The sequence below is a fragment of the Pocillopora damicornis genome, chromosome 13 (genome assembly GCF_964200805.1).
Source record: "Pocillopora damicornis chromosome 13, jaPocDami1.2, whole genome shotgun sequence".
Lineage (NCBI taxonomy): Eukaryota > Metazoa > Cnidaria > Anthozoa > Scleractinia > Pocilloporidae > Pocillopora > Pocillopora damicornis.
The window spans coordinates 7,864,450-7,880,141 of NC_142682.1; the positions used below are offsets into that span (position 1 = coordinate 7,864,450).

General features: G+C 37.6%; 1 protein-coding gene across 1 annotated transcript; it reads right to left on the reverse strand.

Moving 5' to 3' along the window:
• Window positions 1-3,266: 3,266 nt before the first annotated feature.
• LOC113664565 (uncharacterized) lies at window positions 3,267-7,365 on the reverse strand. The gene is made up of 3 exons (XM_027180185.2): window positions 6,697-7,365; window positions 4,208-4,270; window positions 3,267-3,726 (listed from the first exon to the last, which is right to left on the reverse strand). The coding sequence occupies exons 1-3, from the start codon at window positions 7,306-7,308 to the stop codon at window positions 3,514-3,516; spliced, it is 888 nt and encodes a 295-aa protein (XP_027035986.2). The 5' UTR covers window positions 7,309-7,365; the 3' UTR covers window positions 3,267-3,513.
• Between the last annotated feature and the right edge of the window lie 8,327 nt (window positions 7,366-15,692).

A 15,692-nucleotide genomic window follows, 5' to 3' on the forward strand; every position in this document is an offset into this window, starting at 1 on the left:
AATTTCCCTTTTGTCCGCATCGTTCGATAAACTTTATTGAAAAGAAAGGCATATGCGACAGTACAAAGTTTATTGAGCACGGAAACGATTTAAGTGATACAAAAGCGTATAAAGTCGCAAGCATTTCAGATAAACAAAAAGCGAGCCCGCGAAAAAAGTGGTATGTGGTAAGTGAAATGTTCTTAGTAAACAATGGTATAGCATAGGTAAATCACGAGAACCATCTCGTGCATGACACGAAGTATTGTCCCGATTCCCTAAACGAACATTTTCTTTAAGTTGCTGACAAGTCTTCCTCGTTAAATCCTGTTGTCAACAAATGTAGTTCGCTATTTACTTATCATTTACAATTTCCTGGATGACCTTCTTCACTGTCCAAGTCAGGTCCTTGCGCTTCGCCTATTGAGCTTGTTCTAGTGCAAATTTAGTTCTAAGAATCTGGCATACACGACTTTAAACAAAGGAACTTTCCGAAAGGAAAACTTGTCGTATCTATCGAACTTTTCTCTATTTCAGTTATTGCATCACTTTTTTTTAATCAAATTGATTTTTTTTCGAATTCTGCACCACTTTTCGTCCCTACGCCCTGTTTGAAATTTTTAGATAGATCCTCTTTAAATTTTCATCTACCTTATCTTCTATTTGTGTTTAGATGGTGAGCAGATGTTTAAAAATTAGAGATTTTACATCCAGACTATTTAAGATTCAAACTAGGGTATGACTTGAAATTTCGAACGACTCACCTCTTAAGATCTCTTAAACAGTTGCACTTTCCAATTTATTGCAACGACAAGGAGCCGAATTCAGTCGTTTGTAAGCGGCATCCTAGATAGTGCCGGATATTTTCTCACGCTTGCTAAGTACATCGTAAAGTATCTATTTTTTCAAATAATTGTGATCCTATTTTTAACCTCATTTTTCGCTCTGCGTAAAATTAGAGGTTAATTACACCCAAAACCGACACGCAATCTTGACAAGGAATATTTTTTACGATATTCACGAGTGTAACAAATTTAGTTGATCTTGCCTGATTCGTTTGAGGTTTATTCCTTTTGATTAATACTTTGGATCCTTTTGAAACTATATCTTTGGCGTAACTTATCCTTTTATAGACACCACTGATGAAAGAACAATTAAAAAATTCTACTGGTTTAAAAGTATTCCGGTGAACGACCCAAAGTAATTGCTAGGTTGTTCTTCTTTTTTTCGGTTTAACACCACAATGCCTTCAGCTATCTGTTTTTTTTTCTTAAGAAGTAACGAATATACTCAAAGTATAAAAATATAATTGAATAGTTAAACTTCATCAGAACTTTCAACTGGTTGAGATGATTACTCGAGTACAGACGAAATTATCTGATTGAATTGTCGCCTGGCTTTTTTTTGGAACAAATCCATTCCGAGAATCTTTAAAATTTAAACTAGACTTCAGGGAAAGTATTTCACCAAACAAAGCTGGTGGTTCGTCGCTGTTTCGTGAAATGATTGATGATGATAGAATGTAAGAGTGCATTAAATTTATGTGTAATTTAGGCTCGTGTAACAAGAAGACTGAAAAATATTATAGTTACTTGGTAGCAGTGTGTTGTCAGTTTTCTAATCGCTTGTTCACCCACTTCTAACCGTTCCTTTTTTTCTTATTATTTTTTGCCAGATCTTTACACTTCGACCAGTAGTTTGCATTATTCAGTTTTGGTAAGTGAAAGCAGGTCGTATAGCTGCACAAAGAAATTTAGGTAAAAAAAAAACCTCGGAAAAGAAAAATGGCCATTTTAAAAGATTCAACAACTTTACAACTTTTAAACGGGTGTGGCTTTAAAATGAGTTATTTTGATTCGTGATAACGTTTCCTTTGCGGTTCCTTTTGTTATGGTTATCACTTTACTTTTAGCCAACTAATGTCTACAGTGAAAGAGCCGCCGCAAGGTGAACGGACACTAGTTGATGGCGATGCTTTAATTACTTCCACAGACATCAACTCAACCCCCTGGGTATGATGAATGGCTCGAACATTAACTTTATAAAGACCTCCTTCCTCCCAGAAATGCTGTTCAAGCCATGAAAAAATGAGTTCAAGCATCTAAGCAACTGCGAACCTACCCCTCCCCTAAACCAACAACAGTCAACTGATAACAACTTACGGTTAATGTTGGGCTCAGGGAGGGGTAGGTGCGCTCTTCCTAAGATACCAACATAATTGCATAAGACTTAAAAGAAGCTTTGTTTGACAAAAGGAAATGATAAGGTTTTTCCGTTTTCTCCTGGTTTGTTAACTCAGGCGCTCGGCCGGAGTTGTTCGAGTTAAATGACAAATGGCTGTCGAAGCTCACGCTGTCTAACTTTCCCCTGTAGGCTTCAAGAACTAGTTGAAAGCATTTGAGAACACAACTTCTGATTTTTTCGGGGAAAAAGGGGAAAAACCTTAAACCCCAAGGCTAAGATTAACCATTTCTAGCGCCTTAATAGACGCACATATGCGTATAGTTTAAATACTGAAAACTTGAAAGAGAATACCGTAAGGCTGGGAGCGTTAGGGTCTATTAGAAACCGCAAAACCGTAAGAAAAATCATCTAAAACCGCAAAAAAATTCGATTAGAACCGATCACGCATTCCTCTCAACAACAACATCTGCGTTTCGCGCCAACTCGTGATCAGTGGAGGCGCACAGCTATCGCACAGATCGAAAAGAAACCAGAACCCAAAGACGAAATACGAAAACCACACTTAATACCAAATCCAAAAACCCGTTAATATTTTTGACGAAAACCGAAAACCAAATGCTAACAAACGGAAAATCCACAGACCGCAGTGAGCACCAAACCAGAAAATCGTAGTTTTTTGGTACAAAAACCGAAAAACCGATTTAAAAAATAGCCAAAACGGCAAACCGAAAATCCCAATGCCCCCCTCCGTAAAAGTTGTTTTAAGCAACCCACGGCCACTTGCTCCCTTCTGAACCTGTAAGCCTCTGATAAGCCCCCCCGCCTTTTCTTTAACACAGTCCACTAACAAGAGACAGCTCATGTTCTCTTGATTTGAACACACAAAACACTTCACATATGAACTTTGGATATGACTTTGGATATGACTTTGGATATGAAGCCAGCAAGTTTCCTGCAGCTAATTGGCAGAGCATTCAACCAGGATTTTGGGACGAGACAGGGTTCCATTTCTTAAGAGAGACTCAGATTTTTGTTTGTCCAGCTTTCTTGATTATGTGAAAAGTGTTCCACATATTTCTTCACACTTACTAGCCTATTCTGTAGCACACACAGATCACAAGTGTTTTTAATACAACATTGTATAAAAATTACTACAATCATAATTTAGTCATTATTCAGAAATATTATTTTCAGAAGCTACACAGCCAATTTGCCCTTCAGGAGGTGGGAAACCCAACAATTCACAACAAAAGAGAACTAAACAGCTTGCTAAAAACTTCTCTACACTTGAAATGAAGTCAGTTGATGTAAAACTTTTAAGATAGCAAAGGTCTGATGGAAGCTTCTTGTTCAAGTCTCCATTACATACTTCAGAAGTCCCACACTTATGCTGTATTCCACCAAGCAATGAACAACAACCACAGAGAAAAAGAAAACTCCAAAGTCCTTTATGGCAACCAGAAGAGCAGTAAAAAGAAAATTGATTCTGTGGGTAAATTCTATTGGAATTCCACAAAGTTGCAATGCAACAGTGAGCAAGGAAATATAAGCTGAGTTGGATGTCTGGAAAAGGAAAAAAAAAAAAACAGAAATTTATTTAATGGACGGAACCTTAACATACAAATGTAACATGATACATATGTAAGGATTGCACTTAGCGCACATGTGGTGCATGCAAAAATAAAATTCAAATGTTGCCTGTTTGGAATATTACATAATAATGATTTAACTTTGTGCCATGTAATAGTATAAACTCTTTTGATTTTGAGATCACATATATGATTTTAGTCCACACCACATTAAACTCACAAATAGAGGGAATAAGTTTTTAAAGAAACTGTAGTGTGGGTATAAAAAGATCATTTGGATTTATCAACTGAGTTGATAATGTAAATTGACTGATGTTTGGAGTGTAAGCCCTTCATCATATTCAGTGACATTCAACTCAGTTTGGTTAGCATGTTTATACATTGTAGGTGTTTCTCCACATAAAATGAAGTATTCCATCACAGCACAAAATGTTTGTACTGTACAAGTAACTTACCTGTCGGAAGCTTGGTACACAAACAAACAGTAACTGTAAAGCTAGGAATGGCCATATCATGGACTGAAATGAAATAAAAAGATTTTAAACAAAAATGGCCCACAGTTTCAAGTAATTTTAGAATTGACTCAAACTTTTTAATGCACACTCAACACATTTCAATTATGCAAACTCAAAATAAAAAGAAGACAAATTTATATGTGAACAGATAAATAAATAGATAGCTTATTGATTAACTGAATAAATCAGAAATATCAAGTAAGCTGAGCTCTCAAGTTAATCAACAGTTATCAAAATGGGCCACATAGAATTCTCTATCCATTTATGTGATTGGAGGTGGATATCAAGACAAACCTCATGTCCCACTTTGAGTTTGAGGGTGAAATGTTTCATTCAGGGAGAGACTTATCAAATCTACCATTACAGGCATGATGATGTCCATGTACACTGTACAATGTCATGTATTTGGTAGCCCTGGAATTCGACAACTGAACCTATAGTAAAGGAAACCTACAAATAGAGCACTTAAAAATCCACACTGGCAAAAGGCAGACCAGTTAGCTATTTACATAGTGCAGCAGCAGTGAAGTTGAACTCAGGGTGACAAAGAACAAATCCATTGAGTCCCAGAATAGAGGACTTGAACCTGCCACCACCAGCTTACGAGTCCAGCGCCCTTACCACTTGGCTACACTGCCTCCTTTGTATTGGTACAGTGCTTTCAATAAGATTTGAAGAGGGTGGCTACCTCAGTAAAGCACCCACCAGAGAATATCATAAAATAACAATTTCCCTCTTGTTATCCCATTACTTCTCTTCAGAATAAACTGGCCTCAAATAGAGTTTTCAGTGTTAAACTTTGTAGGAGATCATTAAATATTCATATCCTTTATAAAAACTATTTAACTAGCCAATCTTGAGGTGTTTTAGGTCTCACTTTGTGAGTTTGCTCAAAAGCTTCCAAAGTAAACCTGGAAATTCACAACAGAATACCTGCCAAAGCTTTGGAAGGTGTCGGGTCTAATTGAGAGCACTCTGGTATGGTATAGAGTGTATGGGTTGAAGAAATCACAGCAAGAGTAAAGTGTCTTGCCCATGAACACAACACAATGACCCACACAAGGCTCAAACTCTGGCCTCTAAATCTGGAGTCCACCAGTTCTACCAAATTAGTTCAATAAACAGCTTTATGTCAGACCCTACAAAAAGCAAGGATGGCCACAAGTACCTTTCATTTTGACCACCACAAGTACCTTTTATTTTGACCACCACAAGTACCTTTCATTTTGACCACCACAAGTACCTTTCATTTTGACCACCACAAGTACCTTTCATTTTGACCACCACAAGTACCTTTCATTTTGACCACCACAAGTACCTTTTATTTTGACCACCACGAGTACCTTTCATTTTGACCACCACAAGTACCTTTCATTTTGACCACCACAAGTACCTTTTATTTTTAAGTTCACTTCCCATGTAAGTGAGAATTGTTTTTTGAACTTAACAAAGAAACAAGCTATGAAATTGACAAGGTAAGAAAGTAAGAGTACATACAAGATAAAAGCTTCGTTATCAAGTTTCATATGTTTTCGATTTTCATCGGCTTTCATCAAAAGTATTAAAGTCTCTTATTACAATGAGCAATCTGTACAAAATAAATGAGTTATTACACAGGTTTTTTGAAGAGTATCTTTAGTGGATCTTATCATCTCTGTTTTTTTCCTGCTTATAGTTTTAAAACTATATTGAAAGTTTTAAAAATTATCATATTACCCGCACCTTCCTATAATCTGCACCAACAACTGTTTGTGGAAAAATTAACAGATTACCCACAGGTAATTAGCCAGAAATTACAGTACATCACTTACAGGAGATCAATGGAAGAAAGTCTCAGATATCTTTAACTCTTTAACCCCTGGGAGTGGCTGGCATCTACCGGTGATTTCACCTTATGTTATCACTGATTAATCACACATTAAGGTCACAAGAATTAAGAGGAATGATCAATATCTGAAGGAAATATTGATTGTAAACACATTCTCGTTGTCAGTACTATACAAAATGTATAGGTAAGGGTGAGGAGAATATGCATGCTGATTTTACATGGTAGTATTCCCTTCCAAAATGCACTCTTTCACCATATCTGGCTCCAAGGATAAGTGTAGTACAAATAATCTAGAAAATGGCAGGTATATCAAACAATTATTCCACAAGCTCTCATTGGATATGAGATGGTAAATGGCCAACCAGGCCTGTAGGGCCAAGTTGGCCATAATCATCTCACATCCAACACGCCTGAGTGGAATAATTGTTTCATTAAAAACACTCCAACATGTAGATAAATCTTCCCAACGTTGTTTTGTAAATTTCTTTTTTTTGACATGTTCACTTACCATATTACCACATTTGTAAAGCAGAGTATAATGGCTGATAACCCATGATGGCTAGGCTGATATCATGACATCATCATACTTAAGGCTTCTTACCTCTGACTGGACCAAAACAGCCTCATTAGAAACATCATTGCGGCTGTTCTCACCATTGATTGAGAATAAAACCTCTAAGTTCACATAAGTCCACCTGATCACCAAAGAGAAAGCCAGTATGACAACAAAAACAGTTCGAGTCCAAATTGCAGTACTGAAGCCGGAAGATTCATCACTGTGTGTCTCGTTAACAGCTGCTGTTGAAGGAAAAGTGTTATGTGATCGCGATCGAGTTGATGTAACTTTAGGTAAACGTTTTACCTCGTTGTCTAAAAAGGAATTTTCGTTAGCTTCTGAGTCCTGCGATCCACAGGTATTTCCCTCCGCTGGATACATATCGGAAATTTGGTCTCCTTGGTTTTTTTCCACTGGCAATTTCTTATTTTCTCCAGTTGTATAATCACTTTCTTTTGTATCGACTGACAGTATATTCTTGCAGGAATTATCTGCATTTCCCACGGAAGAAGAATTGGAAATATTTCCATCTACAACAAGATTAGACTTTGAATTATCAGGATGGCTTGAACGACTGCCTAGAATTCTCTGAAGGCGACTCTCAGAATTTTCCAGTACTTTTTTCCTTCTCTGTGCACGGCGCTCGGCGGCAGACATTTTGGATAAGATAACTTCCTCCCTAGTCCTCCCCTACATTAGCTACCGTGGCAATCTGGACTAAACTTGTCGACACTCTCTACGAATAAGTACTTCATTTAAGCTCTCACAAAATGATAAACAATCATAGAGAATATATATATGGGCGAGTAGATATGGAATTTCTCTTCGAGTGCTTAGCTCACGAGTGAGATGTCGAGTTGAACACGAGAGGAGAAATTCCATATCTACAAGCAACCATGTATTATTTTTTTTATCGTATAAACACAATAGCCCTTTACTCGCAGGAAGAACCGACTTCATTAATGAATGAAAATAAATGAATCGACAATCTCTAAATAACAATCGTGGAGTGCGTTGGCGCTAACTCTTAGAATGGAAAAATGCGTTGAATCACGATTACAAAAACAACGATGATCGTTATTTTCAATTTACAAAATTCTCATCTATTGACTTTGTCTTACCGACAGAAGAAGTCTGTCAGGTAAACGGCCAAAATCGGCCAGTGGCAAATCTTCAAGTTGTCGATTTTCATTCTCAGCCGCGAGAAATCTCAATACCAAAGCCACTGAATACGTAACTTCGGTTTTTCTTTTTGTTTATTGGTTTTTTCCCCTTCCAAAAAAGTTTGAAAAGCCGTAACAACACACGTGAAAAAAAAAACGATATTTTTTCACCTGTGTTTGATATCGCCAATCAGCTGCTGACACGTCATTCGCCTTTCGCGCCACTCGGTCAAGTTGATGAATGAAGGGCAAAGCTTTTTCACCATTCTCAATCCAAGGTCGTTTGTCGGAATTTTTACGGATTATGGCTGCTAAAACACTGAAAAATCCGTATCGCTTTAAGACATTGACTTTCAAACATTCCTAGTAGGGGAAGAAAACCAAAGCAAGGAAAGAAAAACCGAAAGTTACGTATTCAGTGGCTTTGGTAATGGCATTTCTCGCGGCTGAGAACGAAAATCGACAATTGGAAGATTCGCCACAGGCCGATTTTGGCCGTGTACCTGAAAGATTTCTTCTGTCGGTAAGGACCAAGTCAATGACTAAGAATTTTGTATATTGAAAATTACAACTATTGTTGTTTTTGCAATCATGATTCAGCGCATTTTTCCATCTTAAGAGTTAGCGCCAACGCACGATTCATTTATTTTCATACATCAAGAGTCGACTTTTCTTGTCAGTAAAGGGCTTTTGTGTTTATATGATAAACAAAATAATACATGGTTGCTTGTAGATATAAAAATTTCTCTTCTCGTGTTAAACTCGACATCTCACTCGTTCGCTGCGCTCACTCGTGGGCTATCGAGTTGCACACTCGAAGAGAAATTTCATATCTTGGCGCACCATATATTATTCTCTATTTACTAACAAACTTTACTCCTTCTCAGCTCTATACTTCCCCATTTATACTCACAATATAGCAGCAAAAGTCCCTACACAGCACTTAGCTGAAAATAAGGCACCAGGTGCCTCTGTAAACACAGCAATATACACAGAAACACCCCGTAGTGCTATATAGCGTAGGGATATACGGCGCCATACCTTAACTTTAGCAAAGCGGTGGGAGCAGTGCTGAGTTCCTGGTAGAAAATTCAGATTTTGCCCCATGGGTTTCGGTATCAGACGAAGCAAATTTTGGTAATTTCAAGTCGTTGTTTAGTAGAGGACTACCAAGAAATGTACACATAGGTAATGACATGATTTCGAGTGCAACTGGTTTTAATAATCACGAAAAAATTTTTTAAAGACAACAAAATTGCACGAGCCCGTAGGGCAAGACCCGATTGGTGGTCTTTGAAAAAATTTACAAGTGCTTATTACACAAAATTGCAAGAGAAATCATGTTATCACTCGTTAACCATGTATAGGAAAGAGCAGCCAGAGAGTCAAGAGAGACTATGTAAGCGTGCGCGCGCTATTTGCAATTTACACTCGTGTTACATGAAAATGCAGCTGTTTTCAACCAATCAGAAGCGCGTATTTTTTTCATATGCGTTTTTGAAAGTTTTGAAACGCACGAGCTGAGCTATTGTTCTGCCCATTAGATTTTTGTTTTTTTCCACGGCCTCGTTGCCGTCATCGCCATGGCTTGCTTTAGGTCCCCATGAATAACAAATTTAAGGCCTGTTTTAACGTGATCAAGATAAAGTAAGAAATTATATGGACAGGCGGGTTACCCCACTTAGGAGGGTTACCTCACCTACCTGGGGTCCCCCACCTCCATGTAAACAGGTTCTTAATGCGATGAAAAGAACGGGACATTTCACTCAACGTTGTGCAGATGTTCCGTTGTTCTACATTCATCCCAGCTAAGATTTATGATAGAACCAAACCGTGATCAAAAATGTATGATCAGTTTAAAACTAAAAATTTAATTTGCCAGAAAGTGCTAACTTTGGTTAGCTAACTTTCAATTTCTATGGTCAAATACTGACGGAATCAAACTTTGAATTTTTAACTTAGTTTTTATTCCACTAACTCAAAATGAGGATGGAGTCTGAAGAGGCAGTGGCATCGCTTCGATAAACACTCAGGCTTGTTGTTCAAAAACTGATTTACCATTTATTTTCATTTTATTTTTATTTAATCATTTCATCAGCCTAAAAAATACATATCACACACGCTAAAATATTTAAAACTCAAACTATATACAATAAAACTAAAAGCTGTTTTCCGTGAGTGCCGTGCGTTAAACTTAAAGAATGTCATTGATCTTACGTTTAAATACCCCCAGAGACTCTGTGTTCGTTATATCGCATGGTAGACTGTTCCATAATATGGCGCCATTGTAGCTAAAGCTTTTTCGGTAATAATTAGTGCGCGGTAATGGAACATTGAGCTTATTTTAAGAGTCCCTGAGGTCATAAGCAGAGTCACGCCACGTAAACTTTGAACACAGATACTCTGGAGCTAGCCCGTGCAGACATCTTAACATCATGGTGGCTTTGTGAATTTCCTGTTGGCGTGTAAGATTTTTCCACCTTAAAAACTCGAGTAGCTCAGTTGCATCAGCATCATAGTTAGAGAATGTCAACACACGGGCTGCTCTATTCTGCAGTTTGTCTCGTAGCGTTTTCCACAGTTACCCCAAAGTGAGGTTTTACTAAGGCTTGATAAACGAGATGTAAGGTTGATGCTGGGATCAGGTGCCTAATTCGCTTTAGGGCCCCGATACCAGAGGCGATCTTTTTGGTTAATTTTTCGATGTGACTATGCCAATCGAGTTTATCGTCTATTATTACACCAAGCGATTTCGTAGCTGTAACCTGGCTCACTTGAGTATTGTTCATTGTAATTGTTGGTGAAGTAGTGAGAGTCTTCAGTCTCTACCTCGACCATATTAGCATGAATTCGGTTTTGGTCATGTTCAATGTAAGTTTGTTTGCTTGTAGCCAGTTAAAAACGTTTGCTAGGTCTTCATTTAGACAAAACTGAACATTCTCAAGATTACTGCCCGCATATGTAAGGTGCGTGTCGTCAGCGTACATTCTTGGTTTACAATTTGATAAGCAATTTGGAAGATCGTTAATATATAATAAGAACAATAATGGACCGAGGATGGTCCCTTGAGGGACGCATGTCAGTGAGTAGCTATTGGAAAGCGACCCGTTCACAGAGCATTTTTGTGTGCGGTTTTTTAGATATGACTGAAACCATTTGAAAGATTTGCCATGTATACCATAATAGTTTAGTTTCGATAGAAGAATCTGATGATCAAAAGTGTCAAAAGCTTTCTTCAAATCCAGAAAAATGACTCCATTGATTTTCCCGTTATCAATATCATATGCCCAAGAATCTGTCGCTTCCAACAAAGCTGTTACAGATCTTTCAAATAGGCATACAACTGTTCATAAACTATCCTTTCAAACGCCTTCGCCACTATTGGAATCACCGATATTGGGCGGTAATTGTTTACATCACCGCGGTCACCCTGTTTATAAAGAGGGGAAACCCTTGCATATTTCCAGTCATCTGGGAACGTCCCTTGGTTAATAGATTGATTGAAAATATCACATATCGGCACACAAATAAGATCAGCACATTCCCAGGCTCTAGCCACTTCCTAAGTGCTTTATAACAGAACAGAACACAGTCAAGGCTTCTCTATTTGTTTTATAATAAAGAATCCGTTAAATTACCCAAGCATTACTTTCAATTTTCAAAACAAACTTTATTTGCAAAGCGAATAACAGTGTCGTCAGCATGCTCTATACTCTCATAAAGCACGCTACAATAAGCCAATTATAATCCCTGTTAGAATGGTTCAAATAATCTGATTGGCTGTACAAGACTAAAGCTGTCAAAAGTGTCAAACCACCAAAGTTCAAAAACCATCAAAGTTCAAATTCTGCGATAGTTTACAAACTGAAATAGTTCGGCAGGTCGAATTTAACATTTTTGCCTGAAGTTTTTAAGTCTCTAATACAGAATCTTGAAGTGAAATTTGAAGTGAAATTCAGCTGAATTATGGCTCATAAAAACACGCGAGGATTTTCACATGACAAGGTAGAAAACAAACTGTTCAAGGCGAGCGTTTTTGAATGAACGACAGACGAATTCACCGGAACATGAAGATCGCTCGGGATGACAGCGCCACAAAACTCGGCTGCAGTGACTGATGTGACTTTCCACTCAATGCATCGGAAAGGATATCAGAGCAAGCTCTTATTTTTTCACTCGAAGGGCGGCCGACGTAGTTTCTGCCGGAGACTTGCTTTACCATGATGACCGGAGATCGCCATGATGAGCGAGCCGCGATGGACTTCAGCATAATCATATTCGCTCAGTCACCGTCATGATTAGTATGAATTTTAACAGTTATGCCAGATTAGTTATATTTTTCATCATTTCTGTTTTGCTCTGTTTTGTTTTTGAACACTGAACTTTATATACTATACGAGTGTTAGCTGTGTTTGATTTTTATTACCGTACGTAAGCTTGCAATCTAACTGAGCGTGAAAATCTTTAAAACTCGGAACGTCTATTTTGTTTTTCCTTTGAGGATTTTCCTATCTGCTCACGTTTTAATAACGTAAATGACGGCGCCTGGTATGTTTACAAACATTTGTTTGGTTCTTCTGTTGCTACTTGCCGGCTCGCTTGTTCCGAAATTTCACTTTCAATTATCGGAAAAAAGCTAAAAGGAAGTCCCGGAAAAGGTCGAACATAGTACAGTTTGGCAGATGGCGTGACAGCTTTAGCTCAGCTCTATGCTCTATACTCTCATAGAGCACGCTCTTTCAACCAATGACACCGCGCGTTATATCCGAACTTTATTAAAATTATCGTTAATCCGTTCACTTTTAGTGACGCCACTGACGTTTTCCCAGATTTTCGAGAGGTTAGCTCGTTTATAGTCTGCCAGGTCTTTCGGGAGTCGCTGGTGTGCTTATTAAAACTATTTTGGTAATAAACTAGCTTAGCTGAGCGTATTTGCTTATTGGTTATATTTCTTTGTTTCTTAAATAATGCCCAATCGTTAGGATCATTTGTCTTGCTAGCTTTGATTTTTAATATGTCCCTAGTATGCATAGAGTCTTTCAATTCAGAGGTAATCCATGGAGAACTCCGTGAACGAACACGCATCGTTTTCAGTGGGGCATGTTTGTCAGCAATAGCTAGAAATGTGCATTTCCATTGCTGCCACATCACGTTTGGGTTGGAAGACTCGTATACATTATCCCAACATTGAGATAGGATGTCATAACGAAAATTTTGACGATCGAAATTTGGGAAATTTCTATATGTAATAGAATTATGTCCATTAGACATTCCGTTCTGGGCAAGTTTTCTATATACATACACCATGCTATGATCACTTATCCCGATGTGACAAACTCCCGAACAAACGATCTTATCTGAGCAGTTGGTATAGATTAAATTAATTAGAGTTGAAGAGGTGGGCGTTATCCTCGTTGGTTCAGAGATGAGCTGCTCGAGTCCGTAGACATCGGCAATACTCCTTAATTTGGATACGTCATTGTCATATCGAGTAGTGACCATATCACAGTTCATTTCTCCCAGTACAAAAGATTCTACATTTTCACTATCCAATTTTCCAATTAGGGATTCAAAAGGTGAAAAAATGCCAATAAGAGGGTCAGGTGGTCTGTACCAAGTAACAATCACAAAAGGTTTTGAATTTGGCTTATGGATTTCCAAGCAAAGATTTTCTAATGCACCCATATGTAGGTCATTTCGTACAGTAAAGTTGATTGAGGTTTTTACATAGAAGCATACCCCTTCGCCGGATTTTGTAAGTCTATCGCGGCGAATTATTTCGTATCCCGAAATATGAACTTCATGATCTCGAATACTCTCGTTCAGTTTCGTTTCATTTATGGAAATAATATCGATATCATTGTTTGTTAATAGGATTCTTAGCTCGTCTATATGAGTTGTTAATTGATTAATATTGAATGATGCCATTTTAAAACCGCCCAAAGGAGGCAATAGTGAGATAGATTTTTCGGCTCTTTAGTTGCTTAATCGGTCCCGCACGGCATTGACGGAAATTTAATAGGTGGAGATGAAGTGAATTGAAGTGAATGAAGTGAATTCCTAAAGCGCAGACAGTGACCTTCACAACAAAACAAACTAACAAAAATAGGGCAGGTTAAATGAATACCAAGATGAGACGGGTAAAAAAAACTTACCAAATGCAATGAATAATTTTATAAAATCGGAAGGGGTTATAACGCACAGCTAAAAATAAAACACACACTGCTATAAGGGCGTGAAGTATGAAATGTATTGGGCGGCGTAATTCTCGTAAAGCGCTAAAATAATATTTCATATAACGAAAGAATTGCTCGTAAATGAACTGGTGCGCGGTGCATAATAGGTGTTAAGGAAAATAAAGAAATAAATAATTCACCACAGCAGAGTCTCACGATATTTCCTGTTAGAATTTTTTTTTGTCTTCCAGTTTCAGTTGGGCAGAATTGCTGGGTCTCCAGTTTACGGTGAAACTCGTAATTATATTTCTTAGCGAGAATTGATTCTTCACGCAGTAAAAATGGGGAAAAAATTGGAAAAAGTGAAAAGATTTGAATTTACCTTTATTACACAAATAAATCGGTTATCAATGATCTACATGGATGTTAGGCTTAGTCAAGTTTTTGGCAAAGGATTAAATTTATTACGTAACAACAGAGGGTCTCAGTAGGGTAATGGCTTTTCCTGTTATTGTTAAAATTTTGGCCATTTTATGGCTAACAGTTGATTTATTTTCGTTCGTGTTCACAGAAAGTTTTCCTTTTCACACTTTTTACGACTTACGGTTAAAATTTGTCAATTTTCAGGCCCAACAGCTTAATCATTTTTGCAGCGTCTTACCACTAAAAGTTCACCCCATTAAGACACTCATCCCCCACACAGTTTACATAAAATGTGAACCCTTGAATAGTGATGAGGTTGGCCGTTTATGGCAACGAAGATTCATTCTGTTTGCAGATTCTCAAAATGAACGTTTTTGCGTGTGTTTGAGATATATTTCTCCACACCGACACCATGCTATTCTTAACAATTCCCGTAATTTGTCAGTTATCATCCGCATCGCAATGGTTCGAAATGCTGCATATATTTACTTGTGTTGGAGAGCCCTTATAAGTGTTTAAAATTAAGAAAAGACTAGATCCTTTTTTGTTTCCATGACTTATTTCACATTTCTTATCTTTTGATACTAGCGTCACGTAATTAGATCATTTTTCTTAAGGAACTAGGAAATATGGGGAAGGAATTCACTTTAAGAGGGCAATTAAACTCGGTCAGTGAAACGTTTGAATTGTGGGCATTGATAACGAGTTTAGAATAAGCTTTTTCCTGCTATAAACGGGGAGCGTCTAGTCATTCCGACTCCTCCTGATATATCTATCTCCTCTTTAAGACTTTTATTTTTCACAGAGTTGCCTAAATTCAACGACTTAAGCTAAGAGTGTCAGATTCTCAGAACTATCACAAAAGTTATTCCACTGCTATCTGCCGAAAAGTTAATTTTTTTTAATTCTGATACTGCTTTATGATCAGACAATACCACGATGCTCGATCTCGTTATTTCAAACTCTATATTAAATAAAATCTTAGGTATTCTTCTCCGTAATGTTTTTACGTAACTAAGTCTGAAAGCAAGTTTTACCCTGTTACTGAAACCATTTCTTGGGGTATTCTTTGAATAAAACCTTCCGTGATCGAATGGCGTTCAGTACTTAAACGGAAAAAGGTACTTACAACGTTTAAAATGAATCTGAGGATGATTGTATTGTTGCCAAATCATTGGGTGTCCTCTAGTATTTGCTTATATGTTTGAAATGGTCATGGTTTACTCTTTCTATCCACTCAACAAAATATCATCGAAAATCTAAACAACGAATAAGACTT

Excerpts from the sequence above, each read along its gene's own strand:
- LOC113664565 (XM_027180185.2), bottom strand. The coding sequence starts at position 7,308 with ATGTCTGCCGCCGAGCGCCGTGCACAGAGAAGGAAAAAAGTACTGGAA. Across the intron at positions 4,271-6,696 it reads CTGTTTTGGTCCAGTCAGAG|TCCATGATATGGCCATTCCT; the intron begins GTAAGAAGCCTT and ends ATTTCATTTCAG. Across the intron at positions 3,727-4,207 it reads GTGTACCAAGCTTCCGACAG|ACATCCAACTCAGCTTATAT; the intron begins GTAAGTTACTTG and ends TTCCTTTTCCAG.